Here is a 24,045-nt window from a genome sequence, read left to right as displayed (position 1 = left end):
ATATTATCTGACCACACATGTACCATTGAAGTGCAAATTTTAACCGTGGCTGAACTTTCACTTTAGGAGATTGAAATAATCAGGAGTGCTTGGTGAGCACAGCAATGTCTTTGACTGAAGCATGGTGCTTGGTCCCTTGAGAGATTCTTCTTCATGAGTCCTTTGAGGGGGAATAAAAGATGAAATACAACCCAAATGTTTTGAGGTCAACTTTTTGACAATTACCAACATTTCCCGAGCTTGTCAAATAACAAAGAATAAGTAAGTTAGGGTGCACATCTGTTTAATGCAAAATTGACAATCGTGGGCAATTTAAGACATAAGGTAACAGTAGTAACAAACTTGTACCTCTGCAACCATACCCCAAACCCACTGAAGCTGACAAGTGTAAATATTACAAAAATTCTGACAGTCATTGTACAGTACATTGTATATTGTGCACACAGAAAAAAAATTAACACTGTAATCAATCTTAAGAAAATCCTGGTGCACAAAGAAGTTCAAACTTTATAATTGATCACTGTATTGCTGACAGGACAATGTCTCACTTCCAACTATGATAAATGTTTTGCTGCATTTAAAAAAAAAAAAAATTGGATTAATAAGCGCTACGACATTCTCGACTGCGATCCTTCGTTTTCCAGAGTTGAGTTTTCTTGCTACGAATCCCATTCCAGCCAAGTTTTTAAAAAATTAAACCCAGTGTTAGGCATGGCTGTTGCAACATAACTGTGATGCAGAGCTGAATTCCTGCATTCTGCAATGCTGCCCATCTTCTGTGTTTCCAGAGTTGCATTAATTGGAGCCATGTTATTTCCAAGATGATGGGCCAAAATAAGAAATCTAAACATGAGGTGGTCTCCAGGTCCTGCAGCACCATCCCAGTGTTTTTTGAAAGTGTAATTTTCTCTTTCAGTACTGGACTTCATTCAAGAGCTAATAAAAAATACGCAAAGGGAATTGGTTTGTCTCGTGGCTCTATTTAACTATAGCAGATCCTAGACATTAAAATTCTGAGACTGGCAAATAATAACTGCAAACGTTTTGCTTTTACATAAAAAAAGAATTCAAAGAAAATCACACACCAATTTCAGCTGATGCTTTTAAAGAATAAGATGTTTAAGAATGACTGACTTTAGAAGTGGAAATCTTGTCACTGCATGATCCTGTGATCAACAATAGCCCAGTTAATGTCTTTCAGTGAATGTTGCTGTCAGATTTCTGATCATGCCTCATTTTTTCATTCTTCACCATGTAGATAAAATAGGCTAGAGTTTCCTTTTCGTTGACTGGAATGGTCCTAAAATGACGACTGATTGTCTAGGGGGGAAAAAAAAGATTGTCTTTAAAAATTAGAATGTTTTTCCAAATTTAATTGAAAGCACGTGCTACATTTCAAGCTGATACTTTTCCCCTGCAGCTCATGAAACCCAGTATAGGCGAATCTTTGCTCCCCATAAGCATAATCATGTTCTCCTGCACAAGGTTGAGATGATAGCTGCCACATACACAATTAACACTTCCTTTAAAATCATTAATGAACGCACAGAAAGTAGCAAAAATCACACCAAGAACACTGTGGTATCTGCAGTGTGAGAAAACTATGACAGATTATAAAGGATAACTGAAAAAGTACAAGTTATATTAAGAGGAATGAAATATTTAAACTCAAATTTTAGTAGGAACATGGGAGAACCTCCTGAAACCTGTTCGATCATTTTCAGATTGCAAGTGACCCGTGTTGAAAGGTACAACAATTCAGCTCTTGAATGGTCAAAAATTGGATTTTCCCCATTGGGAAGAAACATTTCATGCAAGACTGGCCTCCCAGCAGCGCAATGAGGTTGCGAAACATTCAGGGAATTACAATATCAGCCATGTTTATACTATTGTTTGAGGAATCAGAAGTTTCATTCAAAAGGGACTGGGAGGGCTTCTGGAAACCAGAATGACTTCACAGCAGCAGGTTATAAAACCAACTCACTAGCAGTTCTCAGCAACTGGTAAACTAACATATGGAAATTCCTCGACTATAATGAATTATCAACAGCAGGAAACGAGGAGAAAAGAAAGTGATTCTTTAGCGTTAAAAGGATGTCCACAAAATTCTATTGATCTGCACTCCTTGGTTAGCTAAATCAAGTCACAAGTAAATAGGTATTGTAAAGCACACAAACTAATGCTAAATACACCATACGATGTTATCATAGAATTCTTACAGTGTGGAAACAGGCCGTTCGGCCCAACAAGTCCACACCACCCCTCCGAAGAGAATCCCACCCAGACCCATTCCCCTACCCCTGCATTTCCCATGTCTAACCCACCTAACCTAACCAGCCCCGGGCACTATGGGCAATTTAGCATGGCCAATGCATCAGCCTGCACATCTCTGGACTGTTGGGGGAAACCGGAGTACCCGGAGGAAACCCACGTAGACACGGGGAGAATGTGCAAACTCCACACAGACAGTCACCCGAGGGTGGAATCGAACCCGGGTCCCTGGCGCTGTGAGGCAGCAGTGCTAACCACTGCGCCACCGTACCAGCCTAAAACACTTAGAGCCTGCTTGGCGTGGAAGTGAACCCCAGTCTCCCACGTGACAGGCAGGGATACTAACCACTACACTACCGAGGATGGCATGAATGACAAGCTACAAAACTCAAATCTGAATCTTGGAACATGCTAAGGTTGCTCAAAGGTGGATCTTGAGAACAATAAAGCTAGTCTCAGGGTGGCAGAAGAAACTAAGTGTACTGTACATGTAGTTATTGGCTAGGGTCCCCAGATAAAGCTGTGCGTGCACATCACCTGAGGATGTCCAAATCTCACCCAAGCACATTAAAAATAATCTGATACCATGCAGTTATTTTATAACGATCTGAAAGAGTTAATGCTTGACTGAGTGCAGGGCCAGCATTTACTGCCATTCTTAGTTGCTCTCAAGAAGATGGTAGAGAGCCGCCTTCTTGAACTGCTGCAGTCCATATGCTCTAGATAGACGCAAAACACCATTGGAGAGGGAATTCTGGGATTTTGATTCAGTAACACTGAAGGAACGGTGACATATTTCCAAGTCAAGATAGTGATTGGCTGGAGGGATGGGGGCGCACTCGCACACATCTGCTGCCCTTGTCCTTCTTGATGGAAGTGGCTGCCAGTTTGAAAGGTGCTGTCTAAGGAATCCAGGTGAATTTGTGCAGTACATCTTGTAGATGGTACACACAGCTGATACTGAGCTTTAGTGGAGGAAAAGCTTCCATCAACACTTTCATCTTGTAGATGGAGGACAGGTTTTGGGGAGTCAGAAGGTGAGTCACTCACGGCAGGATTTGAGCTCTGACCTGCTCTTGTAGCCACTGTGTTTAATCCAGTTCAGTTTCTGGTCAAAGTAACCACAGGATGTTGATAGTAGGGGAATTCAGTGATGGAAATGCCACTGAACGTTAAGGAGCAATGGTTAGATTGTCTCTTATCAGAGATGGTCATTGCCTGGCACTTTTGGCACTTTACAGCCCTCAGGTTCCTAGAAATCTTTGTAGTAATAGACGCTGTATTCATGTAATCTAAATAACTGCAGTCATACAACAAACCTCATTGTTTACTGAACAAAACTATATTTAGATAAAAACAGTAGATAGCCTAACTTATAATTGATCACTTTGGGAGTGAAAGAAGTCACAACTCCCTGAATACAACCTGGTGACAACAGAAGAACCCTTGCCACAATATTATGAGTAGTGGTGACCAGTACTATTTCCAAATGGTACCAACTAAGAAATTAGAATTTAGGACTTCAAGGAAAAGAAAACTTGCTGGTGACAGAGAATATCTGAGAAGCAGATGCTGCTTTTTGCTGACAGCAGTAAACACCACAAATCTTGTGAAAACGCTCAATAAAGACTACTTCAGAGAATGGCACAGAAAGCACTCAAGGACAAAGGAAATATGCAGCTCCCATGGCAGTGGTACAGGCTACATCATGAGGCGGTCTGTGGAAGCAGCCCCAAGTCCACCTTGAACTGGTGAGCCAACCAGGCATCAATGGCTGCATGAGTCAAAACACGGGATTCTCTTGCACAAACACGGGAAGACTTCAACAGCAACAGTAATTCAGGTTGAAACTGCAGTAACTTAAAATAAAATTCAGAGCTCCAATTAGGGTTCACCACCATAGTGCACAGTTACATTGAGGCAGGGCAGGAAAAATAAAACAAAGGTCATGAAAGAACATTCATACTTTCCAAGAATGGACAGTCAGCAAAAATTTCTAGCCAAATCACCTACAGCAGAAGCGCATTGGGCAATTTAAAGACGTTCGCCATTTTAATTGAACAGAATTATTTTCAGGAAACAAGAAAGCAACAGGAGTCTTTACGAGGTTCTGAAGGAAGGGAAAATCCTACTTTACAAAGACGAAGGGTGGCAAGATTCCCATTAATGCAGAATGAAAATCTTAAAAGGAACATAAAATACCTAGTGACATTAGGAAGCTATGCGGCGCATTCCTTTTGGCAATGACCCCCATTCAGATGGAATTTCACACTGGAACCCTGAAATCTCCCTCAGGATACTGCACCCAAAATTTGAGCCAGCTTGCAGGAATCTGCACGGAGGAATTTCCTTTGTGAATTGGTGCTGGACACCCCCTGCGTCCTCGCCCTTGTCAATTGTCCGGACACTTCATGGTGTTCAATCCTGCTGTGTGGAAGTGTGTCAGACCTCAGTGGGAGGCTTTCTAATGTGTGGCTCTGCCCATTTACCATTGGAGAATTTGTGTGGAGGGTGTTGCATGCAGTAGTCCCATGCAATGATTGAATAAGATGGCTCATGGACTCCAAATTTGCTTATATTTTCTGTGGCCCCAAGGAGTCTGCATTCTATGTATACACTGTGTGCACTAAATCCCAATCCCGATTTAACTTGGGAGGGTCAGGCTCCCTGATTTTTGGTTGCATTTCAGCCCTGAGCTCCTGATCTGCTTATTCTGTAACTATGTTCTCTAAGCAAGATTACCCCACAATTGGGAGCCCATCCCAATACTGATCCTGTCAAGCCCTCCAGAATCATCCATGTTTCTGTAAGATCACCCCTGTTCTTCTAAACTCTAATAAATAAAGGCCTAACCTGTTTAGCCATTCTTGTTAAGTCAATCTTTCCATCCTATGAATAAGTCTAGTGAATCTCTTTTGAACTGCCACCAATGCTAGTACGTCTTTTCTTAATCAAAACTGTACACACATCTCCAGGTGCAGCTGAATCTGCACCCTGTGCAATTTTAACAAGACTTCATTACTTTTAAATTCTAATATCTAAGTAATGAAGGCTAAAGTTCCACTAATCCTCTTAATTGCTTGCTGCACCTGCATGCAAACGTTTTCATGCATTCAAAAACCGATACCTCTGTGCTGCACTTTTTTTGAAGTCCCTCTCTATTTAACTAATATTCTGCCTTTGATTCTTCCAACCAAACCTCTCACTTTTCCACATTTATATTCCATGTGGCATGTTTTTGCCAAATCACTACTTATATTCTCATCTGAACATGTACTCCCACCTACTTTTGTATCATTAAATTTTGGGGGATATATTACATTCTGCACCCTCCTCAAAGTTATTAATATAGATAGTAATTGAGGCCCAAAAACTGGTGCTTCTGGCACTCCTCCAGCTACATCTTTCCAAAAAGACCCAGCGATGACAACATTTTCTGAATCCAGAATCCATGCTAATATATCACCTTCAATGTTACGAGCAATATTACATGAGCTCCTAACTTATGCAGTAGCCTTTTATGTTGCACCTTATCAAATACCTTATGAAAATCTACTTGTTATATCCTCAAAGAACTCTTGTAAATTTGTCAAACCCAATTTCCCTTTCACAAAACCATGTTGACTGTTTGACTCCAATTAGCTTTTCTAAACGCTGTGTATTTCTTCCTTAACGATGAACTCTAGCATTTTCCCAACAAATTTGTTAGGCCAACTAGCTTAGTTTCCTAATTTGTTTCTCTCCCTTCTTGAACAGGCGTGTCACATTAACAGTTTTCCAATCCACTGGAACCCTCCTAGAATCTAATGAGTTCCGGAATATTTTGACCCATGCCTCCCACAATTTCTGCAGCCACTTCCTTTAAAACTTTTGGATGCAGGTCATCAGGACCTGGCAACTCGCCTGCCTTCAATCACATTAGTTTGCCAAATACTTTGTCCTTCATGATAGAGACTGTTACAAGATCTTTTCTCCCATAAGACTTTGTTGATCTGTTGTCTTTGGGAAGTATATGGTGTCTTCTACCATGAAAATCGACGCAACATATTTGTTTAATTGCCATTTCCCTGCACCCTGTTATTAATTCCACAGTTGCATCATTCAAGTGTCCCACACTTAATTTAGTCCTCTTTCTTTTTCTTTATATACCCAGAGAGGCTCTTGCTGTTTGTTTTACTACTTATTGCCAATTCATGTTCATAATCAAAAGTAAAGAACTGCGGATGCTGTAAATCAGAAACAAACAGAAATTGCTGGATAAGCTCAGGTCTGGCAGGAGAAAAGAAATCAGAGATAACGTTTCAGGTCCAGTTCTGAGGAAGGGTCACTGGACCCGAAACATTAACTCGGATTTCTCTTCACAGATGCTGCCAGACTGAGTGAGCTTTTCCAGAAATTTCTGTTTTTACTTTCATAATCAATTTTCCCCGTCATTTTGGCATTTTAAGTCATCCCCTGCTGGGTTCACAAAAGATTTCCAATTCCAAATAGCCCTTTTTCTGCTACTTCGGAGGTTCTGTGCAAAATGCAGGATCTCTTGATTAGTTGAATTGGAAAATTTAAAAATGCCTTGCATCATAAGTGAGATGAAAAGCTGACTATAGTGCTTTGGACAAAATGATTTTCCACAGACATCAAAACTAGAGAGTTCAGATTCCAAGTGGCAAAATTTCTCATGATGTACAACAAAAAAAAAAGCAGCAACTGACTACACCACTGAAAAGGATGCATAGTGATAGACAATGGACAGTTCTGCAACAGAATTGAGCCAAATTGCCACACTGCACAGTAAGCATTAATCCACTCCAGCTTAAAGGCTGCCATCAGCCGCCCAGCTAATTGGGAAAGAACAAGTTTGAACAAAACACCCAAACTCCTGACCTTCCAAATGAAGAACCCCCAACAGATAAAAGGCCACTACATTAGTCAAAAACAAATCTGCTGCTAACGCAATTGAAGCGAAAAAGCTGGTTTCAGTCATTTCTGAGAGAGAAGTTGAAAGACCAGAATATTGAAGTAGTCAAGGATATGAAAGCTGAATAAAGGAAGTTAGGAATAAGTTAAAATACAGGACCTCAAATGTAGTAAATATCAGGATTACTCCCAGTACCACGTGCTGGCAAGAGCAGAAATAAGAGGATAGATCAGATGAATGTGTAGCTGGAGAAATGGTGTAACAGAGGGGGTCAGATGCTTGACACATTGAGACCGTTTCTGGGGAAGGTGGGACCTTAAAAGCCTACCAACGGAGCTAGCAAAAGCCACCATGGAAGTATTTGTTCCACCTCTGCCTGGGTGCAACCTGTCAAGCTTGTACAGGTTCCACCTTCCCCAGATGAAGGGAGATGAACTTAGGGCATAGATAGTACCATGGCAGCAGATTCTGTAATGGAAACCTGTCTAAAGGAGGGCAGAAATAGCAACTCAATATCCTTGGATATGGAGTTTTCAGGCATGATAGAGTGCATGACAAAAGGGAGTAAGGGTAGCAGTTTTGGTTAAGGGATCAATTACAGTTGTAAAAGGGATGATATACTAAACAGGTTAACAAAGGAGGCTTTATTGGTTGAGCTTAGGAATCAAAAAAAAGGGCAGTCACACTAATAGGAGCATACTATTTATCCCTACCAAATAGCAGGGGGAAGGTAGAACACATGCGTCAACAGATTCCTGTCTGTAGAAATAAGACAGCATTATAGTAGGAGGAGACTTTAACTATCCCAGTATCAACTGGGATTCAAACAAAATAAGGAGCATCAAGGGTGAAAGTTTCATATACTGTATCCAGGTAATCTTTTTCAAACAATACTTGAGAAGCCCATTGAGGGCAGATGCAATTCTGGACATAGTTTTGGAAAATGAAGATGGGCGAATGGGTAAAATGACGGTGGACAACCATTCAGGGATAGTGACTACAAACTAGTTACATTTAGCGTTATTATGGAAAAGAACAGAGATAAATCAGGAGTAAAAATTTTTAATTGGCAGTGAAGTTGCAACTTTACAAAACTGAAGTGATTTGGTTGAGATGGACTGGACAGGACTGCTAAAGCATAAAATTGGTGGGAAATCAATGGGAGGCAATAAAAAGTGAGATCCTTAGGGTACAAAATGGGCACATCCCCTCCAAAATAAGAATGGAACTGCCAAATCTAGATATCCATGGTTGTCTACAAACATACAGAAGAAACAGAACAAGAAAGCTTATGATAGTCACAAACAACTTAATACCGCAGATAGTCTAGAGGAGTACAGGGATTAAGTTAAAAAAAAATAAGGAAATCAAAGAGCGGGCATGAAAAAAATATCAACAAGCCATGAAACCCCAAAGATACGGCAAGATTTTTAAATGATGTTTTCTCGTCCCTGTATTCACAAAGGAAAGGGATGATGTGGAGACATAATCTGAGAAAACCAGTATGAAATATTGAACAAAATAATCAAACACTAATAACCATAGACAAAAATAATCATGGAGTTAGAATCCTTGAAAGTAGATAAGTTGCCAGGGCTGGATGGAATATTCCCTAGGATGTTGAAAGTGGTCAGGAACAAAATAAGCAGATGCTCTAAGGATTATTTTCCAATCTTTGCTTGACTGAGGTGAGGTGCCAGAAGACTGGAGGAAGTGGTTCTGTTGTTTAAAAAGGGTATAAAGGAAATCCCGAATTATATGTCAGTTAGTCATGCTTTGGTGGTGGTTAAATTGTTGGAATCAATACTGAGAGATTGGATAAACTGTTACTTCGAAAGACATGGACTAATCAATGATACTCAGCATGGCTTTGTTAAGGGAAGGTCATGCCTTACAAATTTAACTGAATTCTTTGAGGAAGTGACAAGGAGGACTGACTTGGCAGACTAATCAAAAAAGTAAAATCCTATAGGATACAGGGTAGTGTAGCAAATGGGACCCAAAATTGGCTTAGTATTAGGACACAAAGGATAATGGTGGATGCCTGCCCTTGTGAATGGAAAGTAGCTTCAAGTGGTGTTACACAAGCCTCAGTTTCGGGACCTCTGTTGTTTGATTTATACATGAACATGGGGGACAACTGGGAAATTTGCAGATTACACAAAAGTTGGCTGTGTAGTGGATAGTGCAGAGAGTAGCTGTGAGCTCCAAAATGATATACATGAGTTGGAGGAGTGGGCAGGAAAGTGGCAGACGGAATTCAACTCTAATAAGTGCAAGATAATGCATATTTAGGAAGTCAAACAGCAAAAAGGAACACACAAATGGGAATAAAGTGAGGGGGGTAGAAATATTGTGGCTACAAGAGCAGGTGACAGAACTGCTAGGAATTTTGCAGTAAATAACTGCATCCTGTCTCCCATTTACATAGCACAAGTCAGGAATGTGATAGAATGCTGTCCACTTACCTGATGAGTGCGGCTTAATACCATCCAGAACAAAGCAACACGCACACCACACACTACCTTTAACATTCACTCCCTGATGCACATTGGCAGCAGTGTGTATCATCTATGTACTTGAGCCACTCATTCAACTTCTTTTGACTGCAAATTCTACAGCTTGAAAGGTCAACGGCAGCTGATTTATGAGAACACTATGACCTGCAAGTTGTCCCCAAAGCCACACATCATAAAGGACCTATAACTATACCACTGTATATTTATTGTCAGGAGATCAAACTTCATTCTCCCTTCCTAACAGTAGGTATTTCTATACCTGGCTAACTGGTGAACCACCACCTTAAGAAATGTAATTGGGGAATGCTACAACAAATGTTGGTCTCACTAGAAACACCAATACCTATGAAAGAATTGAGTGAAATCACTATTATTGCAGTTTACATATATTCAAGGAAACATTGAACATTTCCAGTCGAGAATCTCTATCACATCCATTGGCATTTGTAATACCTTTTACCCAGGTGATTAAAATGGTTTGGTTTCTTGAAACCGATGAGTTGAAGGAGAAATGGGACAAAGGCTGGTCTATTTAATCGAGCAAACAGTATCTAAACTGCAGCTTTGTGAACAACAGGGATTCTGCATTTAACTTCAATGTGCATTGCTCAGCTTTAATGTGGTTAGGTTAATGGGGTCCAAAATCTTACTGACATCATGAGATTAGTTTCAACATCATTTATTTCTGTAACTGACCTGATCAATGTCAGAGTGGCGTGGTTGCTCTTCTGCTCAAACTTAAGGCTGCTCCTCCATACCCAGCCTTGCACCGTACATTTGCTCAATGTCTATACCAGCATACTCAATCTACCAGGCCATAGACCAGCAGCCAGACCAACAGACTAGAGTGGCCATCATCCTCTGCAATGGAGCCCAGACAAACCAAGCAGGCAACGCACCCATCCCCAACCAGTGTTGCCTCAGTGAGAACTATACTTTCCAAGAAACCTGTGCCCTCAGGGTGGGGAGATTAGGAGAAGACACTGGGACCAGCCACATACAAGCCAAGAAGAATGATTCTAAGTGATGACCCAAGCAAATCCCAGAGGCAGCAAAGAACAAAGAGTGCTGCAGACCTCCAAAAGATACTACCAAGCAGCGACAATGCAGCCAGGAAAAAAACAGACTTAGCAAGCAGCACTTTGGGGAAAAAGACTCCCTGGAGCAGACCCCAAAGCAGTGCCCTAGGCTCTACTCTTGAAGAATTCACTGTAGGTGGCTCCCCAAGCATAATGTGACATCTTTTGTATTGTTAAAAAATAATTTTAAGTCATTTAACTTGTCAATGTGGGAATTTACTCATTTAAAGCATTGTATTCCCACTTTGCGGATACAAAAAAGTTTTAATTTCTTCCCTGCTAGAGAAGCCCTACAGAACCTTACCCATTTTCACACTGATTGGTGTAGAAATCAATGCTTCACTTCAAAGTTGTTTCAAGCAATTTTCAGGAATGAAACCACAATTTTAAGTGAGGACGTCCTGCACATCAAACAGGGCCTACAGAATGCATGATTGAAACTACAGCAAAATCTCCTGATTGAAGCAGGATTAGTTCTCCAGTGAAAAGCAGTCACTGGAGGATAATTACACAATTCAAAACCACAGACATCAAATCAAACCCAGAAACTTAGAGCACAGGAATCTCTAGGGATGATGGCAATGCAATTACCCATTGATATCTATTCTGGCGAGTACTTGTATTGTCACCATGTACAGTGTCTTAAATACTTCCTGCCGAGTACGCTATACTAAAATGTAATAATTTAAAACACATTAGTAACTCGAGCAAAAAGCAATGTTACAAACTTTGCAATGTAGGATCCTATTCGCAATTCAGCAACTATACTTGGCAAAATAATTTAAATGCAAGTGTCACACACTCCACAGTCAGCTTATTTTGCAACAATCATCAAACAACAGCAAATAAACACTTTGGAATGAAAACACCACTGAATGTATAATACCTCAGCTAGCTGAGCTTTATTTAGTCCAGGTCTGGTCTGTAGTTTGAAGTGTCTCTTATAACGCCTCAGTGTGTTTACTTGCAATTGAAACAAATCAACCTAAAACAAAAGAAAAATGAAAAAAAGTTTGAGTATCTTTTGGTCAAATCAGGTTGATGGCCACAAAAATTTAGAAATAATCTCAAAAGACAGAAATGATGATTGACATAATAAGTGGAAGATTATTTTAGGAGTCAAGAATTGAAAAAAGGAAAAGCTTACAAATATACACAAGACCTCTGTATTCCAGGTTCTCCCAAAAACAAACATCTACAGGTCTGTACCAAATTGCAGGCTGTGACTTTGCACATCACAATATCTCAACTGTGACTACATTGTTTTTGACAGTTAAACAGCTCAACCTAAAACTGGGAACATACAAAACAACTGTTTAAAGAATACACCTATGTACCACTAAATCCATGGTGGTTACAGAAATGGTAGGAACGACAATATTTATACACTTGTATACTTGAAACCAAGTGGTATGGGTATAAACAGAGTGACGGAGGATTGCTCTTTCAAAGAGCAAACGAACTACATTTCTGTCTCTGCTGTATTTTCTAAACTTCTGCACAAGATGAATATTCTCAGAGCCACACCCCTGCCTCACCCTCAATTATTTCCATGGCTTCTTTCCAACTGCATGCAAAAGTGGCCATTTTCTTTTCAAAGCTTGGACAGGACAGTAACTATTCTCGGATTGAGTATGACAGGCTGGAGACAAGAAATCTGCGCCAACGCATCTGCAGAAAAAGAGAGGAGTAGGCCATTCAAACACTTCAGCCTGCTCAGCCATTCAGTAAGATTGTGGCTGATCCCAACTACCCTGATAAACTTTCGTACCATTGTTTAACCAGAATCTATCCACCTCAAAAAGTTTTCAAGGACTACTTCCGTACTTCTCAGGAAGAGAGTTTCAAAGATTGTCGACTTTAAGAGGTTTTAAAAAAAGTCTCATCTCCGTTTTAAGTAGGCAACCCCTGATCTTTAATAATTTTGCACAAGAGGAAACATCCTCACACATCAATCAAGTTGCTTCCAGAACTTCTAAACTCCAGATGTAAGCTTAGTCTATCTGACCTTTCTTTATAAAAGGTAACTCACTCATTCCAGGTATTAGACTGGTAAACCTCTGAACTGCTTCAAAACACATTTATATCCTTCCTCAAACAAAGTGAACTATACAAAACCTGCTACTCCAAGATATGGGATCTCTAGTGCCCTTCATAACTGAGGGAAAGCTTTTCTACTGTTGTATTCATTTCCCTCATAATAAATGATAACATTCACTTAGTTTTCATACTTAATTCTTATACCTGCATACTAATCTTTTGTGATTCACGCAATAGGCTGAAATCCCTTTATACCGCAAAGGTCAGCACACTCTCACCATTTGACAATATGCTTTTCTCTTTTTCCTGACAAGAAGGATAATTTTATATTTTCCCATATTATATCCTACTTGCCCAGATCATTGCCCACTCAATCCATTTCTTTTCCCCCCAGCCTCTACGTCCTCTTCACAACTTACTCGCCTTTCTAGCTTTGTGTCATCACCAACTTTGGCAATTAACCCTACAGTCCATCCCTTCATCTACATAATTTACATAAATTGTAAACAGTTGAAGTTCTAGCATCAGTCCCTATATAGCACCACTCATTACATCTTACCAACCTGAGAAAGATCCATTTATCCTAACCAGCAGAAAACGGAGTAAGTCAGTCTTTGATCCAACTTGTATAAGACTTGTTAGACCTCAGCTGGCATATTGTGCACAGTTCTGGGCACCACATTACAAGAAGAACGAGAAATCACTAGAGGGAGCAGAAGTGGGTAACAAGAATGGCTCCAGATGAGAAACTTCTGTTTTGTAGATAGACTGAAGGAGCTGGGACTGTTCTCCTTGGAGTGAAGATGGCTAAGAGGCTTTCAGAAACAGAGGTTTTCAAAATCATGAGCAGGCTGGATAGTGGAGTTAGGGAGAAACTGTTTCCACTCGTAAAAGGAACAAGAGGCACAGAATTAAAGTAATCTGCAAAAGATGCAAGGGTGAAAGGAGAAAATTTTTTTTCACTCAGCAGGTAGTAGGGCATGGAATGCACTGCCTGGAAGTGGGGAGAACGCTGGTTCAAATGAAATATTCAAGATAGCATTGGATGATTACTTGGATAAAAATAAATGTACAAGGGCACAGGAATAAAGAAAGAGATTGATACTAGGTAATGACGCTCATTTAACAAGCCAGTGCAGCATTACAGGCCAAATGGGCTCCTTCTAGACTGTAACCCCTGTGATTCTGTAATCCACTAACTACTGCACCAGAAGACTTTTTTTATTCCATAACAATCTTTGATGGGGGACTTTACCAATTCTGGAAATCCAAGTAAAGTACATCCACTGGTTCCCCTTTATGTGCAACATATGTCACTTCCTCAAAATCACCAATAGATCAGTAAAACATTTCCCTTTCACAAAGCCCGTCTTGGATGTGCCTAATTACTTCTAGGCAAGTGCCTTGCTTTTACTTCTTTAATAGTTCCTCACATTTTCTGCCACCAGGAATGGAAGACTTGAAAATTATTTTTGACTTCTTGGCACACCAAGCATCAGGCTGATGGTGTAACCCAGGAACACCAAGTTAATTTCAGTGAAAGGAACAATTCTATTCATAATGTTAAACTACAAATCGTTCTAACCAGGGTAACTCTGTCATAGATTGTCATGATTTTAGCTAATGACCAGATCTGGAGTGCTACTTAATTATTACAAGAAAGGAAGATTTTGTATTTATAATGCAGCTTTCACTCACTTCGAACTTAACAGAATAGTTCTAAAGTACACTCCCTGCTCTAATTTAGAGAAACATGGCCAATTTGTGTACAGCAATGCATCACAAACAGCAACGACCAAACTATTTGCTTTTAAAATCAGGGTAAATATTAACCTGGACATAGAAAAGAACTCTACTTCGCCCCTATAAAATAATAACAGCCATAGAATCTTTCAGGTCTATCTGCCGGGGCATACAAGGCCTCAGCTTAGAATCTCATCGTAAAACAAGTATTAAAAAGTGCAATATTCGTTCAGTCCTCTACTGGAGTATTGACCTAGATTTCATACCCAATTCTAGGAAGTAAGGCTTTAACTCTCAGTGTCAAATCAGGCAAAGTGCTCTTTCTGATACTCCTTTAACTAATCCAAATCATATCACTATTCTATCTACTGATTTTGAAAGCAGTTATTCAAAGTTCAAAATATTTAATTCACCTCAAACAATAAACTTAACGTATTAACAAATACAGATTTGACTCAACAGGATCTCTTCCTTAACTTGGGGAGGTATTGAACGATAGTTAGCTCCAACAAAAACTTCCATTAGCATGACACAGTGCCACTCTGCAAGTGTCATCATGGCCAAGACACTAGATATCTGAACACAATGCTCAGGCTGACTGAAGGAATGTTACACGTTGTCATACTTGCCATCTTGTGGATGAGACATTTGTCACAAATATGAAGTCTGCAAGGTTGTTATGTTTTGGGACACTCTCTCTCTCTCTCTCTAATCTAGGGTGACAAGAAGGAAAGAAAACAGTTGCAAGACCTGCCCTGAATTCTCCCAAGCTTGGGTGGCCTGGTTGTTAAAGGTTAGGAGGGCCCAGGCTGTTTGAGGGAAGAAAGTGCAAGATATCTGCACCTGTGGACAATGGCAAGACCATCTGTGATGGCTGCAAATCTCAGTCATACAGGGTGGTGTTGGGACTGTCCGATCTTATAAATGGTTATACTTTATATCTTTAATTCCAAGACAGAAGAGAGTTGATTTAGGAAACAGTTAATCACTTTCACCTGGGTACCAGGCTGACGGGATTCATGCTGACATTGCTTTGACAGGAACAGGCCATAGAAAGCACTGTGGTATCAGCGTATAGGAGTTTCTTAAGATAACCCTGAACCCTTCAGATAGATCAATCTCCAATATTCACAGAAAGCGAGAAAAGGCAGAAAGATAGAGACAGCTCCTTTTGTTACACGGATGAGAGCTCATGCTCAGATTCGAGACACAAAGTGCCTGAGAATTTACACAAGGCTGGAAGATTTGTCACACTTTAGCCGGAGGAAGTAATCACCAAGGTCACTCTCCCTGCGAAAGTGAATTCGGGATTGGAAGTTACCTAGCTGGAAAAGGGAAAAATCGAAAGTGGAAAACAGCTAAGGACTAACACTTAGACACTGCAGTATTCCCTTAAAAGACACAAAAATATAATCATAGCTGGGGATTTTCAGATGTTTAGGGTTAAATGGGGAAAGTCTTCTGCAGCTTAAGTTGCTTATTGAAATAGCGTTTAGTCAAACCAAACACACCATTGCTACAATTAAAAGTAGTGTTAACCTTAAACTCGTGAGATCCTTCCAGTCAGCCTGGGGATAGTCAAACATGTTTTTTAAAAGGTTATTTGTCTTTATGGGTGACCCTGAATATTTATCTTGCAACCAATCTCACTAATACCAAATACAACAGTGATTAATAATAAAAAAAAACTTTAGAGCGTGTCCTGAGGTTGTATAATATCTGTATACATCTGTAAATGTTACCCCTAAAAAGGGGAAAACTGCAGAGGTAAAATTTGAATACACAAGTTAAAACAATTATTTGTATATAATGATGTCAGAAGGATATCCTGTCAGCTAGTTTTAAAAATGGTCGACCTTATCAAGTTGATGGAAGATGGGCCAGAATTTCAGGAAAAACTCATTCTAATTGTGATAGCGGGAGTCATTTTTAAATGTTTAGAGATAAAAAGAAAAAAAATACAAACGTTGTACTCCCTCCACAAGCATTTGGAAAAACAAGACACTTTGTAGGATAGCACGAACAAAATAAATACAAACCATATCCTAAACAATCAGCACCTATCTTTTATGTTTTACTTAAATACCAAGGCATTAAATACATCTATATGTAATATATATGCAGATAGGTATAAATATACTTTATCCAGCATTAGCTGAAACAGACAGAGCAGCAAAGGCTCAACTTCAATCTACAACTACGGCATCTTCTTCATTCTCAACACAAGCAGTGATTGAGTTACAATTCACCTTGGAAGCCCCAGTAAAGGCTGCAACCCGAACTGGACAATACAATCGACCTTGGTGACGTGAGAGGTAGGAAATAGGCTAGCCAGTACATCTAATCATTAATCCAGCAACCTCAATAACATGCATCATGCCAAACATGTGTGGTTGGACTTGGTTGTAATTCCAGCCCTGCAGTGTGCAAACTGATGACGTTCACCGTCAGCATACATGAAAGCACCTAGGTAAGGTGCCAGAGGACAAAAACGACTTAGGAAGAGCAATCTAGCAAGGGATCAACATGCTGAAGTGGGGTCATAAATTCAGATGTGTGCATTTGCAAACATAAAATTTTAAAGTAAGTGAAGAGTAGAATTGTATGATTGAATTGCAAAAAGTCCCTAACCAAAAATCACCTAAACAATCAGTGCTGTACACATTTACCTCTGGAGACTCCGCATCATGGTCTGGTGAATCACCTCCATCATCATCACTACCTTTTCTCTTCCTCTTGTTTCGCACACTTTGTATGAAACTTTTGTGAAAGTCACATATGTACAGATGCCGAACCTGAGAAAGAAATGTTTCAAGAAAGAAAAACAACACAAATTACAACAAATGGATTCTCATAAGAAAAGGAGAAAAAAAAACTCATTGCTGAATGGTGATGGTGCAAATCTGAAAGAGAGAACTGACAGGTGAATATCAGCTGAGAATGCTTTTCCCTAAGTTTGCAACCCCTACAAATTAATTTTGTGGGACTCAAAAATCATGACCTTCTAGGCACTGTCCTGATTGGGGAGGAAGGGGAGATTAAGAGATTCTTTTTGTGATGAAAGTGGGCTACAAATTCTCACACTTGATAATTCATGACTGTCTAAATAATCACATATCTCAGTCAAATGGGCCTGCAATGATCCAATACACTGTTCATTGACAATCAGACTTATTGTAGACTCATTCTACCCAGATGGCAGAATCAGTGGAGACTGGGGTTCATTCCATTCAGACAGTGCTGCCTGCTAATGAATGACTTGCAGTGATATGATTCTGCTCATAGTCCCAAAATGTATGAAAATATTTGACACACAAAGATGCACTCCATGACGTGAAATCGCCATTGTGGTGTAGGGAACAAGATAACCAATTTGCATCGTGCCAGTAGTGACCAGATCATCTGCTTTTTGTGATGCCTAAATTATGATCGTGACACTGGGAATAAATCCCCCATTCACCTTCAAAATAATGCCATGGCTTGCTTTTATGTCCACATGAGAACAAACACGGCCTTGGACTGATGTTTCACCTGAAGGACAGCACCTCTGGCAATGCAGAACTGCCTCAGTACTGGACTGGAGTACCATAAAAGCTTTTATTTTGATGCTCAACTTCTCCTGTGGAACTTGAACCCATGACCTTCTGATTCAGTGGGAAGTGCTATCCATTAAGCCAAGGCCAACACTGCCCTAAGGCAGTGATTTAGGTAAATAAGCAGCATCCCCTTACATGAGTGTGAACTCCACAACTGGGAAACAGAATTGCCCAGATCTCCAAAGCAAACCAAAAAAGCAACATTGCGGGGTGGTCATTGTTAAGCTGCAAAGCAGCTGCAGTCAGGGAGGTCAAGGCAATTTCTTATTTCCTAAACTGGTTCTGATCGGGAGTGCATTGTCTGAACTGATCGTGGTGATTCAGTAGTGACTTTTAATATGGAATTGGATACTTAGACCAAACAATATTGCTTAAATATCTTAATGAACGTTTCAGCTGATATTGAAAATTCTGAACCTGGGCAACAGATCCGAAGCAGAACTTAAAGATTTAAATCAGCCAAGTCAAAATTTGACAAAACAAATCAATCTTTTTAGTAATCATTATTGAGTCAGCACTTCTTTTAAAAACAACCCAGTGAATGACATCGTAGCAATGAAAGCAAGTACAGTGTGCTGCATCATACAAAGGCAAGTTTCCCAGTACAGAGGTGTCAGCCTTGACTCAGTGACAGCAGTCACATCTGAGTCAGAAGGCTGTGGGTTCAAGTGCTACTCAAATGACTGGAGACTCAATCTTGTTCTTGCCATTTTTATCATCAGTGCTCAGCAAGCTTACTCACTGTTGGCAACTACTTTGGCACTTGCCAACTATAGCACTGCAACTACAATTAACGTGCACTTGGTCATAAAATTGCAATAAGCACATTTACGTGACATCTTGAAGTGTAGCAAAGTAGCAATTTACAGGAGTGTTATCAGTCTAAAACTAACATGAAACTATGTAAAGGTCAATTAAAATAGGTGGCAAAACGTCTGGACAAAACGGTAGGCCAGAAGGAAGATCTTGAAGATGAAAGCAAATGCTAGAGGTGTTTAAGAAGAACATTTCAAAGCCCAGGGCCTGTGGAAATCATAGCCATAAATAACTGAATGAGGGGAAGTGATCATCAAGATGGCAGAATTGAAGAATGCAGAGAATTGAAGATTTTAGGAACGGGAAATGGTAAAATCTGTTTAGGAGTGATTTAGGTAGAGGTTCCCTGATAGTGCTACTATGCAAGACCCGTGAAAGATGTGCAACAGATGTCTTATTTTGCATTACATTGTAGGTAAACTGCTCAACTAGTGTTAAATGTTCCTCCCAATATTACATGGTACAACTAACAGCACACTAACAAAACAATGGCGCTCTCCAATCCCGGACAAACCAACTCATGAAGCAGAAATTAGCCTCAAAGTGTTCACAGTCTAGAGATGAACACTGATAATAATCAGCTGCAATCCCTGTTATAGTTGCAAAATACTATCACTGACAATACTGACTGCTTTGCATACTAGAAACTTTCAGCACAGAACTCTCAGATGGAAACTGCTCCCATGTAGAGGCCAGACTTTTCCAAGCCACAACCCAACAGAACAGGCAGTTGCCAGGATGGGTCTGTAGCCTAAGAAATATTTGGTCTCTGGTAAGGAAACACTTGTGGTGGCAAAGTTGGTTTACAGGGCACTGTGGATAACAGGTAATGGGACAAACAGGAGAACTTTTCCTATAGATTTCCACAGTTCAACATAGGCCGAATGGCTCCGTTGAGCACTGAAAGACTGTTAACCCTCACCTTCTCATGTGAAAAGTTAAGCAGAATGCATTTGTTTGATCTCTCAGCAACGATGGAAGCTGCACAATTCAAATACGTAATGGTTTGGTTGCAATGCCCTCGTGATCAAATAGTTTTCCCCCACTGACTTATCCCTACTCAAATTTCAAATTAGCAGCAGAGGAAGCTTCTAAAGGATATTCACTGTTGAAGATAGCAAATGTCAGCTCAAGGCAAACAGAATCAAGAAAAGCCAATTTCCCCTTGCTCACCCTGTTTCAGAACACGTCATACAAAAACCATCTCTCATTAAATACATTCTCCAATTCAGGCAAACAGCAGCCACATTCAGCAAGTAGCACCCTTGCATCTGAGATCAAAGGTTATGGTTTTGAGTCCCAGTGACATGAGTACACAATCCAGTCTGAGACTCTAGTACAGTATTGAGGGAGGGCTGCACTGCCACCATTGAATGGAAGCCCAGACTGGTCTCTTGCTTGGTTATTTTAGGATTTCATGACACATTACAGGGAAGAGGATGTTCTCTCCAATTCAATAATTATAGGTCAAATCTTTATTGCTCAGATCAATATCGTCAAAACAAAAACAGTCTCAAATGTTTTCTGTGAGACCCTCCATGTTTAAATCACTGCAAACATACTTCAAAAGGATTTCAGTGGCTATAAAGCGTTTTGGGTCGGTCTGAGGTCAGGAAAGGCACTATATAAATGCAAGTTCTTATCTCACTCCTTCTCCCTTCACAATATCCTACAGTCAGTAATCCCTTTTCTTTCAAAGCTTCCTGTACGCTAGAATGGACTATTCCTTCTCTGTCCATATAGCACTAACTTGTAGAGTCAGCATATGGTCCCACAACACTAATTCAACTCAAATACTTCAAATAAGTGGTAATTATTTACTGCAGTGCACTTAGATGATGCTTCAGTGGGCTATTTGACCAATACAAGCCTGACATTTATGCACAGGCACTCCTTCTAATCAGGGAGCATGGGTCATGGTTGGAGGATACAAGGCAGGCCATTTCAGATTCAGGCAAGATGAAGTCTCTCCCTCAGAATGTGGGAACTTCTCTACCACATAAGGTGGGGAGGCCAAGTAATGGAATACATTTAAGAAAGAAATAGAAAAAAAACTTTCTAGGAGGTTAAAATGTCAATGGGAGAAAATGGCATTGAGTTAGAGGATCAGCCATGATCATGTAAAATGGCAGATCAAGCTTGATGGATCAGATGGCCTACTCCTGATCCAATTGTGTGTTTCTAGAAGGTATAGAAAAAAAGAAGTTTGAAACTAGATCTTCCAGGAATGAAGTTCGGATACATGACTCCGTAAAAAGTTTGTTACGCTCAATGTAGGAAACAAGAGCTAGATTAGACAACCTGGTGTTTAAGCTTGCTCCCACTCAATACAATCATAGCTGATCATCAACCTTAACTTGAATCGCCTTCCTGTTCACCACCTCTTTTGATCCCAAGACAAAAAAGTTCTATTAAAATCTTCAGCAAAAGCAACTGATGGTGAAGCACCTGTCACTTTAAACTTAAGATTAATAGATACTTGCTAGCAAAGAATGTTACGGCATATGGAGAAAGGGCCATATGGAGTCAATCACAGGTTAGCCACAACCTCAGTGAGAGTGGGGTTGGAGGGGCTAAATGGCCTCTTGGTTATGTTTTTTTTTCCCTCAGTGTTAGTATACACCCCTTCGCTAATTCCTCCCTTTCTCGAAACCAGTCATTCTGATGGTTAAGTACACCCCCAACTCAGCCCTCCGTGACACTAGCTGAAGTACTGTGGAACAAAACCAAAAATGAAAAAGCGGGAGCTTTCCTGATCTGCTGCGATTTGGTTCCAAAGACTGGGGCCGCTCAACTACCAACTCGACGACTCAAAAGAACATGACACATTCCGGCTCGGGGAAACCACTCGACTCAAGTCAGGACAGCGTTTACTCCGTCGGCACAGACTCCCCAATGTTAAACTGGAGGTCATACCAGCGTCAGATTAAACACAACAGCGAGCGTGTGTGTGGAAACTGCTGGCTTTTTAACCAACCGGAGAAAGAGTGCTAACAACAAGAAAAATCTCCACCTGGTATTTTAATCTTTTAAATAAACAAAGATAGCTCAAGTCTGTACAGGCAGTTCAAATCTATTTTTCAGGCCTTTAATCGACCGCATGACAATGTTGTTTCACATCAGCTTCTACACAGTATATATGCGTTCACTCTCCTCTTCCTCTACGAACGATGTTACTTCGCAGAATGTATATTTATTTTTAAAAAGGGGGAGGGGAGAGAAATAATTAAGAGTCAACAGACTTACGTTCTTGTCGGTTTCCAGTTTGAGTTTCTTCTGTGAAATACTTTTCTGGATTCTCTTGCTAAAGCTGGCGTTGCCGGCTGGGCGGTTGCACCTCTCTCCATCATCAACCAGACAACAAATGTGGCCAAAGCCTGGAGCCCCTGCGCCGCCATCCCGGCTGTCTTCTTCGGTACTAAAACCGTTCATATTTTTTTCCTACTGCTCCCCCCAACCCCCCTCCACTTTGGAACCCCTTTCTGGTTCTCTTCAAACACTCTCCTTCTACCCCTAAACCGGGTTCAGAGAAGAGTCTATCAACTCAACGCAAGTGTGTGATTCGAAACCGGCGGCAGCACTCTCAGTTCCACAGCAGGCAACGAAAAAAAAACTCATATATATACACACATATAAAAAGAATTCAATATGGCAGAAAATGGCTCTTTAACGGCAGGTTAAAGAACTCACATTGCAACTTTCTTAGTGAGAAGTGGGGTGGGGGGGGGGGAACAGAAGGGTGGTCTAAATCTTATTTTTAAACAAAAATTACAACTCTGTAAGAAGCTCACAATGGCCGGGCTGTTCCATGCAAAGCCCTTTATGACAATTATTCGCTTTCTTGCGCCGATAACGCGCGTCTTTGCAGAAGAAAAATGACAAAAAAGGGGTACTGAAGAGGGGAAAAAAGGGGATAGAAAGAGAAATTATCCACCCGGATTGAAGTACGGTGTTTTCATTCAGTCTTATTGGACACACGTACAATACAAACCTCGAGCTTAAATGGATAATAAAGCAACGCGCACCATACGTCTTACACACGTCCCCCTCCCCTTTAAAAAGACGGTAAAGGAGTGGGAATGGAAACAAAAAACACAAACGACAGCAACAAAATATAATAATTTACACTGACGTCCGCCCGCTGCAGTACTTGGGCTGCTACTGGCGAACAGCTGTTGCCATGTACCAACGTTCCAAATGGAATCCAGGAAATAATGCCCCTGCATTGATACATTACCAGCGTTCCAAACCCGAAGAGCCTACCGCTTCGCCCGCACTGCAACACGGGAACTGTAGTTCCTCCCAGAGCGCCGTCACACATGTCACGTGTTATTGCCAGTCAACGGCGAGGACTACAATTCCCAGAAGCCTGCATTCCGCGTGGTTTGTGCGCATGCACACAGCCTTATACACGGAAGAAGCCTGTGTGTTACAAAAATAAATGAGCGCAGCGATTTTTTTTCTCAAAATTGTATCTTGGCTCAGCAGTTGACGCCTCGTTTTTCAGTTCGGCGAGTGTTGCCGTAGAAAGAAACTGTTTTAGATTAAGATTGTCATAGATTCGATTATAGCCACAGATGCTGTAAAAGTGCCAACAAATAAACAAATCTTTCTTTGAAAATAATATATTGTGGTGAATTCCGTTTCCTTTTGCTCCAATGTATACTGGTGGAGTTGAAATCGTTCCTGATTGTGTGTTTGTGAATGTGTCTGTTTTTGGTACCACTTTTGCAATCATTCTACGATTTCTCTTCCTGTGTTAAGTTGTTCCGCGACAATGTTTTAAGCTTGGCACTTTAACTGTTAAAATGATTCAAGACCCTCTGAAGCTCGCCGCTTAAAAAGCTGCGCCAAACCGGAATGTTTGGCAGCTACAGAGATAAGGATTCACTATACAATTTACATGGTTTTCTGGGAGGTCACAAGTTAACCCAGCAAATGTACACAGGCTACAGATTGGCAATGTCAAAGTTAAGTTTTAAAAAAGATAAAGATTCTGCCGCCCGGAGACGTCGTAAATTACGACTGGAGGAAAAAAAAACTATTGTAAAGATATAGTGTGGAGA

The 24,045-nt window shown here is 40.5% G+C and overlaps 1 protein-coding gene across 2 annotated transcripts; it reads right to left on the bottom strand.

Annotated features, from left to right (window-relative positions):
• Nucleotides 1-266: 266 nt before the first annotated feature.
• Nucleotides 267-23,260, bottom strand: sap30l (sap30-like). 2 transcript variants are annotated; one of them, XM_020516276.2, is made up of 4 exons: nucleotides 22,226-23,260; nucleotides 17,237-17,362; nucleotides 11,671-11,769; nucleotides 267-1,320 (listed from the first exon to the last, which is right to left on the bottom strand). In XM_020516276.2, exons 1-4 carry the CDS (start codon nucleotides 22,409-22,411, stop codon nucleotides 1,198-1,200), a joined length of 534 nt encoding a protein of 177 aa, XP_020371865.1. In that variant the 5' UTR covers nucleotides 22,412-23,260; the 3' UTR covers nucleotides 267-1,197. The 2 variants fall into 2 exon arrangements, with proteins under 2 accessions (XP_020371865.1, XP_020371867.1); XM_020516278.2 differs by having other exon boundaries at nucleotides 23,112-23,217.
• Nucleotides 23,261-24,045: the final 785 nt, after the last annotated feature.

The sequence above is a fragment of the Rhincodon typus genome, chromosome 3 (genome assembly GCF_021869965.1).
Source record: "Rhincodon typus isolate 14 chromosome 3, sRhiTyp1.1, whole genome shotgun sequence".
NCBI classification, from domain to species: Eukaryota; Metazoa; Chordata; class Chondrichthyes; order Orectolobiformes; family Rhincodontidae; genus Rhincodon; species Rhincodon typus.
Note: the sequence above shows the minus strand (reverse complement) of the source record. Positions and strands in the feature narration are given on the sequence as shown.